Source organism: Schistocerca gregaria, chromosome 9, assembly GCF_023897955.1.
Source record: "Schistocerca gregaria isolate iqSchGreg1 chromosome 9, iqSchGreg1.2, whole genome shotgun sequence".
Lineage (NCBI taxonomy): Eukaryota > Metazoa > Arthropoda > Insecta > Orthoptera > Acrididae > Schistocerca > Schistocerca gregaria.
In genome coordinates, this window is record NC_064928.1 from 196,722,617 (window position 1) to 196,745,676 (window position 23,060).

At 39.1% G+C, this 23,060-nt stretch overlaps 1 protein-coding gene across 2 annotated transcripts in view; it reads left to right on the forward strand.

The window, feature by feature from the left end:
- Window positions 1-22,728, forward strand: part of LOC126291640 (tubulin-specific chaperone cofactor E-like protein) — a 77,666-nt gene extending 54,938 nt beyond the window's left edge. For both annotated transcript variants that reach the window (XM_049985209.1, XM_049985208.1), the window contains exons 8-9: window positions 10,647-10,843; window positions 16,216-22,728. In XM_049985209.1, coding sequence (XP_049841166.1) covers window positions 10,647-10,843; window positions 16,216-16,270 — 252 coding nt within the window. In that variant the 3' untranslated portion in view covers window positions 16,271-22,728. The remainder of the gene's footprint in view (window positions 1-10,646; window positions 10,844-16,215) is intronic.
- Window positions 22,729-23,060: the final 332 nt, after the last annotated feature.

The following is a 23,060-nucleotide window of genomic DNA, read 5'->3' on the forward strand; positions in this document are numbered from 1 at the left end:
CTCCCTGAACTTTAATTTCTGCTCCAAATTTTTCTTAGGTTTCCTCTACTACTTGCTCAGTGTTCAGATTGAATGACTTTGGGGGATAGGTTACAACCCTGTCTCACTCCATTCTCAATCACTGTGCCCCTTTCATGCCTCTTGACTCTTATGATTGCTGTACAACTTGTAAATAGCCTTTCACCCCCTCTATTTTACCCCTGCTACCTTCGGAGTTTCAAAGAGAATATTCCAGTCAACATTGTCAAAAGTTTTCTCTAAGTCTACAAATGCTATAAATATGAGTTTGCTTCTCCTTAACTTATTTTATAAGAGAAGTTGTAGGGTCAGCACTGCCTCGTTTGTTCATGTTTATTGCCATTGCCATTGCATTACCACAATGTCCAGAGTGGCTAGCCATCACCCTTTCTCACCTATCATTTCCACTTTCTTTCCTTCCCAATGTTCATGTTTATATTAAATATGGTAATTCCACAACACGTTGAACCAAATTTAAGGTGTGACATGCAGTCACATGAAACGCTGTGACCATTTTATGAAATTACAGATTTTAAATGCAGCTATTATGGTCACTGGAGAAAAAAAATTTTAGTCACTTGACGTTCAGTAATTCAGTTTTATTTATGTGTTTCGAGTAAACTGATCTTCTGCAGAAAGGATAAAAAAGCCGTGAAGAACCAGTTTATTTAAAGCAAAAAAATAAAATTGACAAAAGTTAAAAATCAATCAACATTTTTGAACACATGACAAGCTAGATAAAGGTGCGAAAATGTTTGACAGTAATGTCAAATTATACAGCAAAAACCATAAATACATCATTACAAAATTCTGAATCTAGAAAATAATGATGCATAAAAACCAAACCTAAGGTAAAAGATAAGGGATAACACAGGTGAAGGCTAAGCAGTGCAGCAATAATGTGTTATATTACATGGAGAAAGAGAAGCAACCATGTATGATACATTTGTATATGGAGAAATCCATCTATTGAAATAAAGTATCGACAAGTAAAATTAAAATGGTAAAGTGGAGGGCACTGTAGTACACACTGGCACCTTTGTTTCATTACAAAATGCGTAAACAGTGAGCAAAGTACCTTAGAACATAACTAAATGAATACAGTTTTCATAATAAACAGCACTTTAATTTGCATACACAACAGCCTGATAGGCTAACTTCAATGCTAATTAACTCAGAAACAGCACAACATATCATATATATTTTTTCTTAACAATTATTTCTCAGTGCAACCCCTACAATGCAACATTCTTACAAGCATTTCAGACTATGTCCATCTCCTTAGCTGAGTGCTCAGGTTGGCAGAATGCTGTGCGAGAGGTCCGGGTTTGATTACTGGTCAGGTTGGGGATTTTCTTTACTTGGGGACTGAGTGTTTTGTTGTCTTCTTCGTCATTTCATCCTCATCGACATGCAAGTCACTGAAGTGTTACTAAGGGAACGGTCCATCCACCTGTGGGCCCTAGCCACATGCACATTTCATTTCATTTTTTTCATACTGTTTCCACCCATCCTGGACAAATATTATATGATGGTATTTGATCTTAATTGTAATACCAAGGCATGTCCAATATCCTTGTAAAAGTGGCCTACATTACTACTACTAATACTACTATTCGCAACACATTTTTCAGACTGTATTCACAAATACCATTGAATGTATGTGCAAAATTATATCACTGTATGACACATAGTTTAGGGTATATGATTTCATAACAGCTGTTATAAACATGAGAATTTGATTTTTTCAAGAATCAGGGGTGGGGGTGGGGGGTTTACTCTTAGGAGAGAACAGCTACATATCCCTCATGGCCAGTGGTATAATCCCTCATCAACAGGTACCTGAAAAATTTGCATTCGCAATAAATGCGAATATGTAGTGTGGTGCAGATCCAACTGACGTTTTTAAACTCATGTACTTCATATGGAAGCAGGGGAAAAATAAAATTGTCTGTAAATATGACCATGTATACCCTTTCTTTGCTACCAATTACAAGGTTATGTTTTGAAAACTAAATCAGCCAGATGCCCTCCATTTACATCAGTGGATTGTTGTTGCAAACATTTCTTGAAGTTGTCATACATGCAGCTCCATAGCTCTGCATCAGTGGCTGCAAACAGTGGCTCGCTTAAGTTCTTGAATACTCATGATATGCATTCTGGAACATAGTGTCTTCGGGAACCTCCACAGGAAAAAGTCTGGCACACTGATGTCAGGCAACTGAGCTGGCCAAGCGATGTCTCTAAAATGAGAGAGAACAGTTCCTGACATTTTACAAACCAGAGGCATACTGTTTTGCATGGCATGTGCTGTTGCTCAATCCTGCTGGAAATATAGGTTTTATTGCCAAGCTGTTGTGACTTTTTGTCAACAAAGCTTCCCAACATAGTGACTTACGTGAATCAACCATCACTGTTTGTTATACGGGCCTACAGTTTCCAAAGCACCAACACCAAACCAAACCTCCTCTTTAAGAGAGTGCAAGGGGTCATCATGGTGTCCCTTAGGGTTCACTGGTGACCAGCACCACACGTTCTGTTTGGTTACCCAGCCAGAAACATGAAAATGTGCATTTGTCAGTCATTGGCAAATTATTCAGAATGTATGGGTTTTCCTTTAAAAAACTACTCATCATGAGAAGGAAGTCTCACTTCCTTGTCTCTTTTGTTAACATGTTGCACAACTTGGAGTTCGAAAGGCTGAAATTTTATTACTTTTAGCATTATATTTAAACTACTACTACTACTGATGCCTAAAATGTGAGATGGCTGGCATGCCGAACAGCAAAGACTGTACAGAAGCTTCCCTCACTGTCTGCAGGTTCTGTGGCATCCACACTGTTCTGGAGCTCAATATTTCATATCTACCATGCTATCAAATTCTTCAAATTTCTTTACCCAAGCCAATATGGTACTGTGAGACAGTGCATGTCTGTGTTGACCAATATCTTAACTGCTGTTGATAGACACTCTGCACTTCTATAACGGAAGGTAGAAAGGCGTGGCACATTCCAGCGTTCCACTGCAACTGATATACCGTGGTAGCACAAGTCACGAAACGTAATCTCCCCACTCCTCTACCATGCATTGTCGTCGTCCCCCCCCCCCCTCCCCCCTTCCCGTCCCCAATTATGACTAGCTATTGTGGCACCTTGTCAGCATGCTGTTTACATTTGAAATGTGAACGTTAGCTCTGCATCACCCTGTTGATGAGAATTCTGTCTCAAAATGTGAATTTACATAATAAATGTTATATCGTAGTGAACTGAATCCAGATGAACTATTTTATCAAAGATAGTTTGAAATAGCTTTATTTATTGCATATAAATATAGGTGATGTTGCCCATCAAGTGATGAAGCCAGTTTGGGAAGAGAATGTGCCTAAGACTGCATTTGCAAAATGAAGAGCACACCTACTTACGAATGCAGCAACGCGTCACTGCGCTCGCAAGTCCTGCTCCGCTTCAGTGTCAGCTGCGGGGGATTGAATGGTTTCTATAAGATAAACGTCATGTATGGCAACATAGGACACAGCTATGAGACCTAGTGTCTGAGAACCAAAAAACACACACATTTGTATGCTAGCCCAAGTTAGTATTATGCAGACATTTAATGTGATAGATTTCGGTGGCAGTGGAATTTTGACCTATGGTTACATTGGATACCGGTAGAAGTCAGGCTGAGCTACCACCAACCTCAGCAAGCAATTGCACTGTAAGCATTGCTGAGTGCATTGTGCACTTCTTTGTTTTGGGGTGTGCATTGCTCACTGTTTCCTTTACCTCTCGTGAAATGAGTGGAGAGACTATCTTCCGTCTCCAGAATGAGAGTTTCACTCTGCAGCGGAGTGTGTGGTGATATGAAACTTCCTGGCAGATCAAAACTGTGTGCCAGACCAAGACTCACAAACTCGGGACTTGTGCCTTTTGCGGGCAAGTGCTCTACCATCTGAGCTACCCAAGCACGACTCACACCCTGTCCTCACAGCCTTACTTTTGCCAGTACCTCGTCTCCTACCTTCCAAACTTTACAGGTTCGCAGGAGAGCTTCTGTGAAGTTTGGAAGGTAGGAGACGAGGTACTGGCAGAAGTAAGGCTGTGAGGACGGGGTGTGAGCCCTGCTTGGGTAGCTCAGATGGTAGAGTGCTTGCCCGCGAAAGGCAAAAGTCCCAAGTTCAAGTCTCGGTCTGGCACACAGTTTTGATCTGCCAGGAAGTTATCCTCAGTCTGTCGGGTAAGAGCACAACTCTCATTTCACCAGAAGGGATCAATAATCCCTGTGATCTGATCGTGTGTCAGTTCTGCTTAAGCAGAAATGTAGAACAAGGGTACAGGCTGGCTGCCCTACGAGAGTGAAGCAGCACTTGTTTCGGTTCAACTTCTGCTCTTAATTATCTTTCCAGTTGTATCTTCAGCACTCTGCAGTATGCTAATCTGGGTTCATATGCTGCAGATTCAAAATCAGAGTTGTGCAGATTTTGTACCTACCAAATTGAGTGGGAAAAGGAATATAATGTCAAGAAAAAATCAGAGAATCGCCCTGTTCACAGGCAAGAAAATGCTGCTACTTCTCAACAGAATCATTTGTTAAAGGCTTGTAAAGCTCCTCAGTGTCTTCTGTTAATTTTAGATTAATCTTTGCAGTTATCAGACTCAAGTATGGCAAATTTAGTAGAGAACACGCTTCAGTCCAGAATAAACCTGACCGTGTGCCTAATACAAATACGTGTCCCTTATACTTTTCAAATATTGAAGAAAGTCACTTTGAATTAATAACAGTACAAGTCAGAGTACTTCGTTTTGTTGTTCCTTTACCACGTAAAACACTTCCCTAACATTGTCTAAACTCGCCTAGTCTTATGTCAACAGTTAAGCTTGTTTTGCAATCATTCTGAAGTAATCATTGGTATATGTTGTTTTTCCACATTAATGGAACCGGTAATCATTGGTTATGGAAGTCTTCTGATTTAAATTCTTATATCAGGATGCCTCTCCATGAATCCGTCATTATTGCAGCACACATTTCCACGAAATGACTGAATTACTGAAACACTTTTCGTATATAAAGAGACATAACACTTTCAATTCTTAATTACACTGTCTAGCAAATTCATCACACTACTTATATACAATGTGGCTGTGCTCGACCACTCCATGCTGAAGCCCAACGGTGATTCTCCTGCCTCCACCAAGACAGCCCTTGACCACTACTGCATTGTTGCCATTATACAGCAAGACAGTGTTCACGCAGATAAAAGGTGTGCTCAACTTCAAAAGTTCCAGATGTCAGCAGTAAGAAAGGAGCGCAATACATTACAACGTCAAAGATATTGGTTCTCCTTACAAGCTTAAATATTGCCAAAATAAAAAAATAAGCTAATACCATTTCGGGAAAAAACTGTTGAACTTTTTGAAGAAAAAAAAAAAAGAAAGAAAGAAAAGAAAAAAAATTCCACTTGACAAGCTCTTAATAAGAAGTATTTTTTCTCTTTTTATTATTATTTTATTTCCAATATCCACTTTCCTTTACGAACAATTTTGTCTTTGGGAAAGTTGTGTGACAATCTTTTGAATATGTAAATATAATCATTTTTACAAAAAAATGCTGATTTCACCAACAATTAATGCTATATTTTCCAATCCTCAGTCACTTGTACATATCTGTGGCATCACATTGGTCACAGAGTTGTTTACACATAGTCAGCCAACCAGCCTCCCACCATTACTTTATGGGATCAATTAAAAATAGGTCAGTTCAGTCTTTAACCCATTTTACACATAATCTAGCGTCGGTAGGTTGGTTCACCTAAAATGACACAACTGATAGAGCTGTGGGGTAGATATCACTGGGTGCTGACGATTTTCGTGGCCACAACGAGAAAGAAAATGAAACTCCTAAGCAATATCAGTAGCACTTGTTCAAGCTTTGGAAAGTGATTGTCATGTGATGGAGGCCACTACCTTTCTACAGTCTTCCTCCTACTGAGGTGCACAGGGAATGTGGGGATATGTCAGTGAGCTGCTGGTTGGGTGGAGATGAAACACATGATGTGATATGTGCATCCATTCTTGCTATGTTGAATGGCAGGACAACAGCTGATATGTAGGTACCAAATATCAAAAAAGCCATCAGCTGTAAGTTCATTTCAACCTATTTTATAAGCTATCAGTTTCAGCAGTATAATGCACAGTCATCAGGCCCTCTGTTCTAGATAGTGGCTGAATTCTCGAATGACAAATGGTATGTACGTCATATGTGAAAAATAACCAACTTTCGCACCACTTTATGTAAGCACAACTTTAGCACACTTCAACAGCTAGCTGATTGCTACAGTCATGCACACGTAAACTGGTGCGAAGACTGGTTATTTTCTGTGTATGATGTACATACATTTTGTCACTCAAAAATTTGGCCACTATCTAGAATAGAGGGCCTGATGACTGCATTATATTGCCGAAACTGATAGCCTATAAAATAAATTGGAGTTTATGGCGGTTTTTATATTTATTACACACGATGTGATGCTTGCCAGTAGGGAACAGAAGATGAGGCAGTTGGAGTGCAGTGCTCACTCAATGTAGACAGTGGAGCAAGTAGTGGCATGTTTAAATCTGAAATAAACTAGTAAATAACCACCTTAGCTACTATTATGTAAAGTGTGTATTGCCATTACCAGTTACATTTGTAAGCCTATCAGCTTGTTTTGTGCTTCATAAGTCTTGTAGATTTTTCTTCCTCAACAGTCTTGTTTTGGTGTTTACTAATTACTCTAAACAATTGTCAAGTGCGTGACAACATTGAGAGTAATTTTCTCTTCGTGTGTGTTTATTTTTGTTAAGTACTATTGATGATCGACTTGCTTTGCAATGAATTGCATAGTGTTAACTACAAAGGTCAATAAACTAAATATTCTGCGGGTTGTGTAACTAAAATTCACAAGTCTCCTTTCATAATTCCGCAAATGGCTGATTAATAAGCAAGTGCACAAGGTCATAACTCAATGCAAACATAACTTAATTACTCAGATTAACTAATATAGTGAGTATACATCCTAAAAGATCATCACCCCATAAATGACTGCCAAACATTCAGTTGATGATATGTTAGATGGCAAAGAAGGTACACTTTATGAAAGGTTTTTATTTAATTGTGTCAGGCGCATCGTGCATTTATGGTAAAAGCACCAGAGAGTCAATCCAGCAATACTCTTAAGAGGGGAAGCATGGCTGGAAGAACAAACAAGGTTCTTTCATAAGATTTGCTGACCTTCAAAAAGTGTTGAGATCCTTAGAAAACAGTGTAGGAAAGACAGGTAAAGTACTACAGTACAAGAATGAACAGAGAACAATACTAATGTAAGACACAGGAAGAAGTGCCTGGAAATAATAAGGGCTAAGGTACGGATGCAGTCTTTTTCATCTGCTATTCAATCTGCAAATTAAAGAATCAAGAAAAGACAGTTTGAGGAATGGGATTTAGATTCAGGGTGAAAAGATATCATGGAAAAACATCTGTCTATTAAACTCTGAAATTGTGTTGGAACGGGACTGGAATATAAATTTGGCACTTCAGAAAACTAGAAAATAGTATTATCTTATAATGTAAATAAGTCACAGTTAGAATTCATCAGTTCACATAAATATCTGGGTGTAACAAGTTGCAAGGATATGAAATGGAACACTCATAGGTTCAGTCGTAGTTAAGGCAGGGGGCAGACGTCAGTCCATTGATAGACTAGTGTGTCTATCCCCACAGTAACATACTACAGGAATGCACGCAGTCTACAAAGAAGATTGCTTACAAAGCACTCATGTGACCCATCTTAGAATATTTATTATGTGTGGGGCCCCATACCAAATTGCACTAATAGCATATTGAACATATGCAGAAAAGGGCAGCACAAATGGTACCAGGTTTAAAAATGAAGCTGTAGAAAATTTGTGCCTGGAATGGGACTAGAAGCCAGATTTCCTGATTATCGCGAGCAGTCACCTTAACCACTTCGGCTATCTGAGTACACTTCCAGGAGGAGCCCAAATCTCTATTTGCCCTGGTGTCTGCTCTCCCTTATACTCACATTGTATTACTGTGATTCCCACACAATGTGAGACACTGTTTTCTGTTGTCAGTGTTATTGACCCTTAGGAGAGCATCTTGGAGATGCTGAAAGAGCTGGACTAGTTAAGGCTTCAAGATAGGTGTGAAACATCCCACGAAAGCCCACTTAGTAAGTTTCAAGAACTAGCTTTAGTGATGAATCTAGGAATATACTACCACCTACCACCTATTGCTCCCTATAAGAATCGCGAGCATATGATTAGACAGCTTACAGAGGCATTTAACCACTTCATATGTAAATGAAATGAGAAACTTGTGCAATGAGGAATACGCTGTCATGTGCTTAAGTGATTTGCTAAGTATGAACATAAAAGTAGATCAGGGAATGACTTTCTTGTTACCAGAGAGAGCTATAAAAGGCAAAAATTGGAGGAGAAGATAGAGATAAAAATACATATAATAAACTGAGCGAGGTGGCACAGTGGTTAGCACACTGGACTTGCATTTGGGAAGATGACGGTTCAATCCTGTGTCCGGCCATCCTGGTTTAGGTTTTCTGTGATTTTCCTAAATCATTCAATCATTCAAGGCAAATGCCATGATGTTTCCTTTGAAAGGTCTTCACCAACTTCCTTCCCCATCCTTTCCTAATCCGATGAGACCAGTGACCTAGCTGTCTGGTCTCCCCCCCCCCCCCCAAAAGAAACAACCCTACTCATCAGCCGCACATATAATAAATAGTGTATCTCATCAAAAGTATCCAGATACATATCCACTCTCAGTGGTCATTAATATGGGGGGGGGGGGGGGGGTTGTCCAACTTTTTATTTATTTATTTATTTTATGACAACTTGAATTCTGCTGGGGATACTTTCAGTGAGGTGTTTAATGTCTGTGGAGGAATGGCAGCCCATTCTTCCTGAAAAGCCAAAACTAGAGAAAGTGGTGATGTTGGACACTGGGGTCTGGAATGAAGTCAATGGTCTAACTCAACCCAAAGGTGTTCCATTGGGTTCAGGTTAGACTTTAGGCAGATCTGTCCATTTCAGGAATATTGCTGTCCACAAACCATTTCCTCACACATGGTGCTGTATGACTGGGTGCGTTGTTGTACTAATACAGACTCCAAACTGTTCCATTGCTGTGTGCAGTGCACGAGCTGTAAAATGTGTTTCTATCCTTCTGCTTGTAGCATTTTCTTAAGCGCAATAGGGGGCCGTAACCAAACAGATCAGCTGACCACTGTGGCCGAGCGGTTCTAGGCGCTTCAGTCCGAAACCGCACTGTTGCTCACAGGCATACGTTCAATCAAGTGCTGGAAAGTTTCTTGGAGAATGACAGCCCATTCTTCTTCACAGAGTGTTGCACTGAGGAGAGGTGTCGATGTCAGTCAGTGAGGCCTGGCACGAAGTCGGTGTTCCAAAACATCCTAAATGTGTTCTGTAGGATTCAGGTCAGACACTCTGCAGGCCGGTCCATTACAGGGATGTTATTGTCATGTAACCACTCTGCCACAGGCCCTGCATGTGAACAGGTCCTAGATCTGTTTTGAAAGGTGCATTCGCCATCCCAGAATTTCTCCTCAACAGTGGGTAGCAAGAAGATGCTTAAAACATCAATGTAGGCCTGTGCTGTGTTACTGTTACGCAAAACAACAAGGAGTGCAAGCCCCCTCCATGAAGAACACGACCACACCGTAACACCTCCACCTGCAAATTTTACTATTGGCACTACACACGCTGGCAGGTGACTTTCACCAGACACTCGCCATAACCACACCCTGCCATAAAATCACCACTTTGTTTACCATGATTCCTCACTCCACACAACATTTTCCCACTGTTCAATCATCCAATGTTTATGCTCCTTACACAAGCGAGACATCTTTTGGCATTTACCGGCATGATGTGTGGCTTATGAGCAGCCACCTGACCATGAAATCCAAGTTTTCTCACCTCCTGCCTAACTGTCATAGTACTTGCAGTGGATACTGATGCACTTTGGCATTCCTTTGTGAGGATCTGTCTGTTACACGTTACAACCTCTTCAACTGTTGGCGGTCTCTGTCAGTCAACAGACGAGGTTGGCCTAAATGCTTTTGTGCTGTACCCATCCCTTCATGTTTCCACTTCACTACCACATCGGAAACAGTGGATGTAGGGATGTTTAGTAGGGTGGAAATCTCTCATACATACACCCAATCACCTGACCACGTTTGAAGTCCACGAGTTCCACGGAGTGCCTCATTCTGCTCTCTCACAATGTCTAATGATTACTGAGGTTGCTGCTTTGGAGTACCGGGCTGTAGGTAGCAGCACAATGCATCTAATATGAAAAACTTATGTTTTGGGAGTGTCTGGATACTTTTGATCACATAGTGTTGTGTAACACTATGATAAGGGTAAGGGCTGCTCTGAATTGAAGAGGTTGGCACAGGAGAGGAAATAGTTGCAAACTGTGTCAAACCATTTGGAGGACCCTAGTTTATTCCAGAATTCTGTTTAGCTGGGAATTGGCCACCGTCTTCTCTCGGATTGCATCTGAAAGAGAACTTTTGCAACTGTTGACAGGTGCGAGTGACCCACGGCGAGAGCAGCGAGGTGCGCAGCATGCTGGTCACCCAGACGGTGTGCGAGCTCAAGCAAAAGCTCACCTCCTTCTGCGGGCTGACGCCAGGCCGCATGCGGCTCTTCTACATCGACCAAGACATTGGCACCCCTGAGGAGATGATCTACCCCAATAAGCGGTTGTACTCCTACAATATCAGGTAAGCACTGGGTGGACCTCACTGTACGAACAACTCTGACATTAGAGTTATTTCGCTTGTGCGGGCCGTGTATCAACTCTACTGACAAAAGCTAAATCGGGGACCTTGTGGATCCGTCCTCTTTGATAACAGATGTCAACTTTTGAAAGCAGAACAGTGTAATTCTCAAAAAACCTCAAGAAAATCATCTTTGAAGATAAAATCGAACAATGGGAACTCCATTCAATAAAATTTTTCTGGGTTTGTGACCGCATTCTCAATATATATAAAACTACCGACGTTTCTGTCCCTGTTACTAGCGACCTACTTCAGAGTGTTTTTGTTTACTACGGAATGAGAAAACTGTTTCTTATATACCTGCAGACATGGCTGTTATCTAATTCTGATAGGTTGTTCAGGATGAAGGGGAGGGGTGTTAGAAGCCTTTAAACGGAGAGGATGGGTACCGACTTCTGACAGTGTGGCGGCCAGCAATAACAGCACTAAGTGACAATAGCTCATGTGAAGCAACACATACAGGCACGTGGGCGACTGCAGCAGCCACTGGTACATAGAGTACTGGCGCGCCTCGGCCAGTGCTAGGAAGAAGGAAAACAACGCCACATCACAGCTGCCGCCTGGTTTTCCATTTGCCGATTTCCACCAATCATGAGCAGTAATGCAATCACCAATCAAACAGTTGGGTTTCCACCAATGAAAAGAAATAATAAAAACACCAATAAAGACTTCTAACATTCCTTTCCCTCATCCGTAACAACCTATCAGAATTAGGTAACAGCCATGTCTGCAGTATATAAGAAAGAAAGTTTTCGCATTCAGCAGTAAACAAAAACACCCTGAAGGAGCTCGCTTGCAACAGGGACCGAAACGTTGGTAGTTTTATATATATTCACATTGTGGTCACAAATCCCGGAAATTTTTTATTTAATGTGACAATGGCTGTGGAAGCCTACATTTATATTTAATGGAAACTCCAGGTAGGAATATCGACAATGTAGGAAAAGACACATTGCTACTTACCTTAAAGAACACATGTTAAGTTGCAAATAGGCACAATCAAAAGACATTTTTGGATTATTAATGTGTTTGCCAGTACATGGATGCATAGCATAATATGATTGTAATCATAAAATTGTTAGTTCGAATCTCACAGTAGCATACTTTTTCACTTTTATGTTAAAGTCCGTATTTACTAACAAACAAAAATGTTAAGTCATGGATATAGAATTATAATTTTTAGCAAAAATGAAATCTTTGAATTTTTACTGTTTACGTGGGAATGCAAGCATTCACAATACATGTAATGTTGCCATATAAATGCAAAACATCAAATAGAAAATAAAATACTTTTAATTTCTAGAGATTCAAATAAATATCAGGTGTGTGTGTGTGTGTGTGTGTGTGTGTGTGTGTGTGTGTGTGTGTCAGGTATTAAAGTGTGCCACTTTTTTCTCCTACTACTTAATGGTTGTTAAATGTCACGTAACCAGAAAATAAAATATCAACACTGTAGGAAAAGGTAAATTGCTACTTACTGTAAAAATAACATGATAAGCTGCAGACAGGCACAATTAAAAGACACTTACACATAATCTTTCAGCCACAGCCTACATTGGAAAAGAGGGACGGACACACACACACCATTCATTCACACAAGCAAGCACACCTCACGCACACAGACTGCCATTATCATTGTGGCCTGAGTTGCTGGAGCTCACAGTCATATGTGTGTGAGGTGCTCTTGTTTGTGTGAATGAATGGTGCACATTTCTCTTTTTCCGACAAAGGCTGTGGCTGAAAGCTTATGTGTAAGTGTCTTTTAATTGTGCTTATCTGCAACTTAACATGTTATCTTTACAGTACACAGCACTCTCTTTGCATACATTGTTGATATTCCTATCTGGAGTTGCCATTGTTCAAAAGGCATTTTGCATGTCCACATCAAATTTTAATTTATTTTCATACAACCAGTAATTAAAAATAAAAATATAGTAAATATGTTATATTAATATTAAGAAATTATAATTCAGTACTTGTTGATCAAGATTTCTATTTGTTAATTAATATAAAATTTAAATAAAAGTGTTTGCTACTAGTGAGATTTGAACAGGGAACTTGAAATTACAAATCTATGATATTATGCACTGAGCTACCAATGAATAGATTTATAAGCTAGAAATGTTTTCTACTTAACAGCACACTGAAATCGTCTTTAGAGGTTATATTTTCAACGTTTTCTGAGAACTTCATTGTATTGCTTTAGGAAACTGATGTCCAGACATTGACCCTCAATCCTGTAAGTGCGAAGAAAATCAAACAGGGCAAAGCAGTTTCTAACATCCCTTTGTAAGATTTGTTGCTAATTATTTATGTATTTATTTATTTCCATCACAGCTTTGATTCAGTTCAGTCGGTCAACAATTTTGGTGTCTTACAGCCATCCTCATACCATTTCAGATTAGGTACAATGTACTGTGTCTGCTTTGCCACAGTTAAAATCCTAATGTTGAGGTAACCACACTTTGCAATAAAGCTGAGACATCACAGTGTAACTAAATCTCGTGCTAAACCCATCTTGTTCAGTGGACTGAGTCGTGTCAAGCGTAGTATCAATTCTGGTATTCAAAATTCTCATGAAAATGTTGTACGGCGTGCTTTCCTAAGTATTATGATTATTTTGGGTTTATTCTAATTTCTTGGCAGTGTTCCAGTGTGTGAATAGCCTGAAAATATTTTAACTAAATTCTTCATAGATTGTTCATTCATCAGCTTTAAAACTTCAGCTGACAGCTCATCACTACCTGAGGCAGTTCCTTTTTTCATCTTGCCTGTAGCATGTTTTACTTCTGAGGGGAGTATTTCTGGGATTTTGCAGATGCACCCAGTTGTTCTAAGATTAAGGTATCATCACTGACTTGGCTGTACAGGTTACTATAAAAATTTCCGATATAGTTGAGTACTTCTGCATTTTCTCTAATTCAGCCTTGATTTGTGTCTATAGCTATTAGTTGTCTCTTTCAAATGGTAAGCTTTTGCTTGACTGTCTTTAAACTAGATTTATTTTCATAACTGGCTTTTTCAGCATATCTTTTTCATAATTGTGTATTTCTTCATGCTGTTTCTCAGAGTCTTCCACAGTTTTGTGTATTCTGCCTTATCGTAGCTTCTCCTTTCATTTTTCATTTCTTGTCCATCAACCGTATCATTTTATTTGGTTGATTTTGAGATCTACATAAACCTCCCACTGTTTCAGCTGTTATGATTAGTACCTTTGTTACCGCTTCTTCTTCCCTTTCTTTTAATTTTCCCATAATTCTTTCTTGAAATTCCTTTTTCCATTCTTTGAGATTTTTGACATATATTTTCTTTCTCACTCATTCTGCAAATTGACCTCTTTCTCACCTGTCATTTCTGTCATTTATTCCATATTTGCCAATAACTGAATCACGTTCCTTGTGTGTTCCAACTTTGGCATTTGTCACCAATTATGAATTTATGTAAACAATGCCTTGCTTTTTCACGGGTTTCTATTGGGCATCCATAGAAGGACTCTGTCTCTTCATCAGAATGACTGCAAGTAGCTGCATATGCTTGAACTATTTGGATTTTATACCTGTCTGATGTCTTTAGGACCAAACGTGTGAAAATTGTAGTGTGTTCACACATTGTGCTTCAGATGTATGCATGTATTCTCAGAAAAAAAGTAATAAAAATTTCACTTGTAATATAGCAAATTAAATGCTCCTACTTGTCAGTGTGAAAAATACAAATGTAATTGCTGATTTGATTTTGATTAGCTATAAGCAGACTTAGAGTAAAGTTATTGAGATACTTTTTTCATTGATAAGAGTACCGAGCTGATTTTAAAATAACAAAAAAACTTTCTGTCTTCTAACATATTCATTTTCTTCCATTTCTTTGCATGGTGAAGGATTTGGAGCTTATCATTAATGTTCTTGGATGTATGTTTGTTGTTTAAGATGCATTGTGAATGCACTTTGATTATTCCATATGTTCATCCAGTGCTATTTTGAGTGAAGCTGGTGACAGTATGTTACCCTGTTTGACACTAGTCGTGATTTCACATTCTTCCGACAATTTCTGTTAACAGTACTCATGTAATGCAGTCTAGTCCTCCATTCTTCTTGGTTTTTCCAAGAGTCTGTCTGCAAGTGAAATTATATGCCTTCTGTGGAGTACACAAAGGCTAATATCATCTGTTAGGATCTTACAGAGCTGCGTTCCAGCTATTCTTTGAGGATAAAAATCTATTCTATAACCTTCTCTTCCCTTCCTAAAGCTCACTTGATGGTTTGCAAGAGTACTTTTCTATCTGTTCTTCTCTTCAGGAGGAGATACACCAGGATCTTGTAGCTGACTTCTAGTAGTGATATTCCTCTGTAATTGTGTTCGCATCCCAATTATTTATAGGGACACATGCGTGAGTAAAAATATCGTAGTTGATTAAAAGTTCTTTACTGTACTCCATGACCAGTTTCGGCATTACTGCTTAAGCCATTTTCTAGTGGAATCTGAAAGCGACATTGTAAGTGAATAATTATTTGTGTAACAATAGTATAAAAGTTTCTACACGAAAAAACTAAGTTTATGCATGTGCAGAATAAGTGCAGAAAAATACAGCTTACCTTGTGCTTGGGTGAAACAGTCAGATAGATTTAAAAGTGACGTGCCCAATAACATTGTAGAAAAAAATGGTCATTCCTTGGTTATAGAAACAGTGTATTTTGAAATCTTATAAATTTTAAATTACAGGCTTTATCAGTGAGAAGATAAAGGTAGCTGTTGTTCAGATTTAATTAAATTTTAAAGTTGTTGGTCTGGTTGTACCAACCACTGCAAGCATAATTTTACATCGTCTAGTGTGTGAGAGAGAAAGTTAGAACACAGGAAACTGTAAAGACTGCTGGAATTTCATGGTTGCAACATGGACTGCATACAATATAAGGTCATGTTCACTAACAACTAAATGCAGCCATAAAACGTCTATTGCCTTTAAGCGAAGCTATAAGTTTGGAGTGGCATACATCTGGAAAACTGATGTTTTGTAGTAGCGTGCGCTGCTCCTGGATTCCTGTAATGGGAATTAATTAAATATTCGTTGTATAATTATGTTCAACCATTGCTGGCATTTATAATGCCAGCTTCAGATCTCACTACAAAATGGCTTCAATATAAAATCTAATATTGGTCACAGAGTAAAATAAAGATTTTTTAACTTTTATTTATTTATTTATTTTTTAGCCACAGGAGTAAATATCCATCAGTTCATTACACAGTTGCAGAACAGCAACACTCAAAACAATGGAGAAACTAGAAATATGACAGTATGCAATTCTTTGACTTTTTTCCAGGTCAGGGGATGAGATACTCATTGATGCCAAACTTCAGATGCAGCTCAGCAAATAGAGCTATGAAGTAGCTCACACCTCTTCCGGCGATCTTCCAGTCTCCCAGGAGGTCACGCTCCGGGGCTCACACAGTCCCTGTTCAGAGCTCCCGTGCTGTCCCTCTGGCATCAGCTTGTTCATGTTTGATTGTTTATATTCTGTGAGCATGTAATGAATGGCTGTGGGTACTGAAAGGTTACAATACTAGGTTACTTAACAGGGTGCAGGTCACCGATGTAAACTACAGTGGAGACCCAGCCTGTGGGCACATAAATAAACATGTAGCATTGCTTTGGTGTCACTCTGTCCTCTGTGGGCTGTGCAGCACTTCTGCTTCATTATGCTGTCAGCATTATGTTACCTCCTGAAAAATATGATCTCAGACGGGAATCCAGTCATACAGTATGTGAAAAAGTGAGAATTAATGGACTATATTAGTTCTTTGGCATCGCCAGAGGCAACAGTAGAGACTTTTCCTGTGTCCACATGTACAAGATAAGTCTAACCAAAGTAATGAATATATGAGCAAAGATGGAAATCACTTGTACAACTTGAGCTTTGTTCTTAGTTCCCTGAGTGGATGACAAAAAGTGTAGCTACATTGAACATCATCTCCTGTATCAGGATTGGTTTAGTTTGGCCCACTCAGGACATTTTACATAAAGTAACAAAGCTTTGATAGATATTTTGGAAAAAATACAGTGTCTCCAACAGTAGATGCATAGTTTGCCACAATCATACTGTGGGTGTTTCCATTTACAGAGGATGTTCTTGTAGAAATGACCAACTATTTGGAAGATGACAGAATAGGAATTTGAAGCTAAAAAGTTCATATAGACATATGTTCTATTCAGAATGGTTACAGAGATATTTTTATTTATTTATACCTGTAGGTGCAATTGAAGACTTGAAATAAAAAAAGCCTCTAAGGGCTGAAATCGTGAATTTGAGGAAAATGAATTTTGAGTATGCTGACTAATGTTCATTTGATTGCAGTATTAATGTGTGTTATATGAAAGTTAGGCATAGTATGGATCTAGTTTCAAAAAGAAATTACAAACATTATGATGTAATTGTATAAAAAAACTGACTGAATGTGGAAATGTTATGGGGAGCTCTGAGTGCACTAGTTCAATACTCAGCAGAAGGCTAGTAAAGAGGACAAACAACTGAAACAAAAATGTCCTTTGTTCATACACTAAAAGTTCATTCTGCAATACTTTTGTAAAACTGTCTGTGGATATTTTAGCCAAATTTTTCATTTTTCTTCAGAGACGTGGCTTGTAATATCCAAAGCAAATAGTTGAATTTTCATCTTGTGCACTCGTTTACATTTGGATTCAACTACATGAGGCCTATGTTTGTCCAGCCATAACTACTGTACTTTGGAAATGTTTAGTTTTGTTGTGTTTATACTACAGTCTGCTGCTTTCTTGAACTTTATTAAGTCAGATGCATTCATGTTACTGACCATAAATGGCTTTGTCTTTATTACGGTGTTGTGTACTTTACATCTTATGGAACAATACATTTAGTACCTATTTTTCTTTTCCACTAAGAAGTGACATGATCCTTGAACTTATGGTTTATTTCTTCACAAACACTGATTATAACTAGGTACATCCAGAGAGAGAGAACATGCAGCAATTTCATTAGCACCACACTCTGTCAAACCCTTGTGCCACAGAGTCATGTATACATCATCATTATCAGGAATTTGCACACCAAAGTTGTGCATGAGGTAAAACATTTGACTATGTGTCAAAGATGGAACGAACAGCTCTTGTTGCAAATCATTGGATGTTGTACAAATTACACTACTAGGTTTCTCAGACTTGTTCTGTTTCATCGTAGTCATAGCATTTTTGGCCGTGTGTTGATGTAACTCTAGATAAGCTGTCAGTTCTTTTCCTCATGATGATTAATGAGAATCCGTGCATGTAACTGGTGACACTTGCCACATGTGTCTGAACAAGGATGATGAAAAAGGAGCTTAGGGAAATGTTTCCTAAAAGTATCTTAACAAAAATGTTGTGTGAATCATGGTTGATGTTCTTGAAGGCACTCAACATTTGATGTACAGTGAGATCAGGGCATAGATATTCCTTTTCAGTTTTGCATCTGCTGTAATGGTTTTGCTCTCGTGGAAAAGATTGTATATTCTGTAACAGTTGATATTCTGTTTCGACACAGAATTTTCTGTGTTGTCTTATTGCCTCTTCTAAGTGGTAAGGCTTTTATTCTTCTTTTCAGTTAGTACCCAGATTTTCTTCTTAGTTAGCAAAAATGTTTTAGCTAATGTTCCTCTGCCTACTTGGACTAAGTGAGTTTGCGAATGTGGAACAGTTTAATGAACAGTTGCTGTTTCCCACTCTGTGAAGTGCCATCGTAGGTACCATCATGTCTTCTCTTAACATGATACTTGCATCAACCCCTTCAAGTAACTCCCCTGCCTTTCAGTATCTTCCAGGGCATAAAAATCTTCAAACAGACTAGTTCACAGCTGAGGTTCTCGCATTTATACATGCATGCTCAAAGAGGAGAACCCTGTGAAATACACCTCACAACCTTTGTTTTTTTTTTCCTACTCCCCCTCAATCAACATAATTTATAATTTAGTTAGACCTTACTGTTGCAAGAACAAGAATAAAAGTTTTGTCCAGGTACAGTGCAGGTTAGCGAACAGTAATGAGACTTAACCACCTCCGCCGGATGAGCTTTTAAAGGAATACATTTATTATTCCCTCCATTTTTCAGCTTTTTCCTCATTGCAGCCACAGTACCTTGCTTTTAATTCATCATATCTTTCCACTGAAAACATTACAAACCTCTTCTATTTTATCTAACAGGGAGGAGTAAGAGCGTGGAACATAATGCCATTCGCATTTTAACAACAGTGGCTGTTAAACTTCATGCCATCTGTTGATTGCTTTTGGTACATTTTCATCATGGCATATAGATCCCATTTTACACAAAACTTCAAATTTCTTTATTATGGCATTTGGAGCCCTTTTTTATTTCAAGTCTTCAATTGGGATGTTCTCCCAGTGGCAACTTCAACACTTAACTTGTAGAGTGGCACAAACAGTATTTCGCTTACCACATGGCACAAATGAGAGAGACATTTATTTGGATTCTTTGTGTTGCCATGTGTGCACTTCTTTGCATTGGCAGTAATTTTGAATAATTCTATAATAATAACTGAAAGTCACGAGCAACCCATTGTTATGAATATTGATTTTAATTCTTTAAAACAAAATATGTACATAAATTTTAATCTACAGACTTTTCTAGCAGTCTCCATTTTTTCACATACAATTTTTGCACTGTCCAGAAAATTCCCTTGTGGTAAAGTTGTTTTGCATGCCAGTAGACAGTGATTAATTTTAGCAGTCCTTCCACTGCTGTTCTATAAGATGGTACCTGCCTCCTTAACTGAGTTTGTTAATGAGTGCCTGAGTGGTACTTGACTCTGAGGTTAGCCAGTTTGAGTCCTCGCAGTGGGTGATATATTCATTGTCAGGATTTAGCTGACGAAGGGAGTAAAGGTGGTGGTGTACAGTTCCTGCTCGCCGGTCTTTGCACTGTGGTCACAGATTAAATTCCAAACCGCTCCACACTGTCTCTCATCAAGTGAGGGCATGTGACACTGTCGATGGTGATCTGTTCGTCAGGTGGCTATTTTATGCTTCGTTGCCTCCACGTTGCTGTTGAAGGGGAGTAGTCTGTGTGTGTCGGCATTGGGCTTCACACTATATGGTCACCTACTGTTACACATGCGACACTACCACATATTCTCAAAGGAGGAGGCCATTGTCCACAACAAGAGCTCTATCCAAGACAGCATCCGAACCTACCCCTTCAGGTCTCCTGGATGAGCATACCAACAACTTTACTTTTAAAATGGTAATCAGAGAGTGTAGTGTTGGGACTGTGCCCTTCCTGTGAGGTATACTGAATAAAACGCCTATCCCCACCTTCTTCTTAAACACACTTACTTTGAAATTACATATCACACCACTGACTTGAGGGTTAGAGCTCTGCAACACCTATCTGTTATTGTTTGCCGCTATCTCCATTACACATGTGAAATAAGGGAAGTAGGTGCTTTTGTTACTAAAGGATTTTTACTGATGGACCAATCAAAGTAGTTTTAAAAATCAACACTATTTACTTAGAAGATCAGTAGCTTCCTAAAATGGTACATAAGAAGAAAGCACTTCATCAGTTACCCTTGTGCCTGGCACCAAAGCAGACAGACCCAAACCAATGCAAATAATCCCTGACATGTGTCCAGTTGGCATAAATTTTGTGTATCTTGGGAGCCCTGGACAAAATAAGGTACTGCTAACTACAATCTAGATTCTCCCATACGGGTCTTATATTGATTCACGTCTCGTAAAACCTCACCAAATATTGAGCACTTTTAGCAGAAAATTATTTTTTGCAATCCAGCAGCTATCACCCATTTAAGTACTATAGTCAGAAAGAGGCAAACAGTAAGTGGTAGCTCGTCAAAGACTTGTGTGTTAAGACAAGTTTTGAAGCAGTGTGGACTGAGGGCTGGTATTACATCAGCTGCTGAAATTCTTCACTGACAATGCTGTCGGTGTAATACGTTGTGATAGAACTCCAGAATAGTATAGCAGCTTCCCTAGGGCTCATGAAACTAGCTCCAAAATAACTAGCAGCTTTGTATTTTTTCTGCTGAGCACTCCTATACAGAGACTTCTGTCGGGTGCCCCATCACAGTGCTTTCTTCCCTAAAGACCAGAAGCAATGAGCAATTACTATTTAGAATAAATCTTTGTCTCTAAGTACTTGTGGAGCGTAATAAATTTCATTCGTGCACTTTGCCATGCCACCTCCTTTGCAGCTCTTCTACTTCTAAAATGTAAAAATGCTGCATACTAATTTTGCATTCCGCATGTGTCCAACAAAAGAAGTATCCTCGCAGGAGAACTGTGCCATGAACTTAAGGATTCAGCAGAAGTATTAGTGTGCAAGTATTCTGTAAGACATAAGATGTGGAACCCAACCTGTAATGTCAGCCAGAAACCTCACCACATACACCTCCAGTGAGAAGTGCCATAATGTCAGCTGTATTGGCTCTCAATCTCCCTGTTCATATCAGGGTGGCTGTTATCGTAGTGGAGGATTATCTACCCCTCAGGGCATATATTGTGCAATGCATGGCAGAGCTTCAAAGAAAATTGATCAGATACGGCCCTCCGCATCCCAGAAAACTGTGGCTCATAGGTTTCTCAGTGGCAAATCCAAATTCAAAACTCTGACTTTTCGTTTCAGGCTCGTGAATAGGGAAGCAGCTTTCATTTCAAAGTCTCTGAAGAAGGCTTTAGATGTGATTGTTATTTGAATTTTGTGGTCTTTAAACATAAATTACTAATTTTTTTATTACTCAAGTTTTGAATCGCTTCCTGCATTACACTGTCATACTGCAAGTTGATTCACAGTAACACACCTGTCTTTTCCAGTGAACTCACTCTTTCCTCACTGCGTACTGTGGAGGCAGCGCAAAGGATACTCGAGTTTACACCTTCTGATATTGTCAGCACCTCTGCATACATCTCCTTATGCAAATGGAAGTCTGTGATGAGTTTCACCAACAAGTTTTCCTTCGAGGAACACGTTTCAAGGAATTCGGTGATAGCATACTGTTAAAACAAATCATCAATGTTGTTCGCTTTGAAATTGCAGCCTGTGATCTCGCAATACAAGTTATGATGCCAGAATGTGCCAACACATAGCATAAAGTTCATAGGTTATGATAATGAAGCCTCTTTTATTGGAATTGCAGTTGTAAAAAAGGGTTGCTCATGACTTTCAGTATGACCCCCAATATGTTGTACTTCACAAGGAGTTCATAACAGTAAATGTGTGTATATCCTTTCACCCTCCTCCTCCCACCCACCCCGCCCCCCTACCCCCCACCTCCAAAATAAATAAAAAATAAAAAAATCCTTCTAGAACATTCACTGTTTCTCCTGGGACACATTGTATCATCTATTGAAGATAATTTTGATACCCAGCGCTAAGCTTTAAAACGTGCATTGCACTGATCGATTAAGCTGTGGTTTCATAACAATTCATGTACAGTGTGCCCCATATGAGTGAGTTGCAGACAATGTGAGAACACATTTAAAGAACCTCTTGCTTTTATTTGCTGTTGTGTACCATACACACTTGAAGATAATCACTATTGTCGTATTTTTTGGACCTCGTTCGTCAATAGTAGTGATCAATCTGTTAGGATGAACAATTTGCCCACACTTCGCTTTGTAAAACCAAGAACATCTACATTAGAGCTTCTAGCAGGGAAATCCGCCAGTTATCAGTATCAAATAAATACAATATTTGAGAAATTGTTCATCAAAGCATTGTTACATCAGTGCATAATGTGGAGAAACACCAGAGAGAGAGAGAGAGAGAGAGAGAGAGAGAGAGAGAGAGAGAGAGAGAGAGAGAATGGAAAAATGATTTTGTCTTATCCAATGCAACATGTCAGCACACATTGGCTTCAATTGCAGAAATGAACCAATGAGGATTGTTTGGTGACTAATACCTACTATCCGATGGGAAAACGGTTGACTATTTGAAAAATGGCCCTTGTGCTCAGTGCAACAGTACATTGTATCTGGTCAAATGACGCAAAGGTTGAATCTATTCCACAGTGTCATTGTTGGACAGGTTCCATATAGTTCTTTTCCAACCATTTGAAATTGTAATGAAATGGCAGCTGATTACTGCACTGCTGCCTAATGTTTGAAGGTAAAGAGCATTCAAGGCAT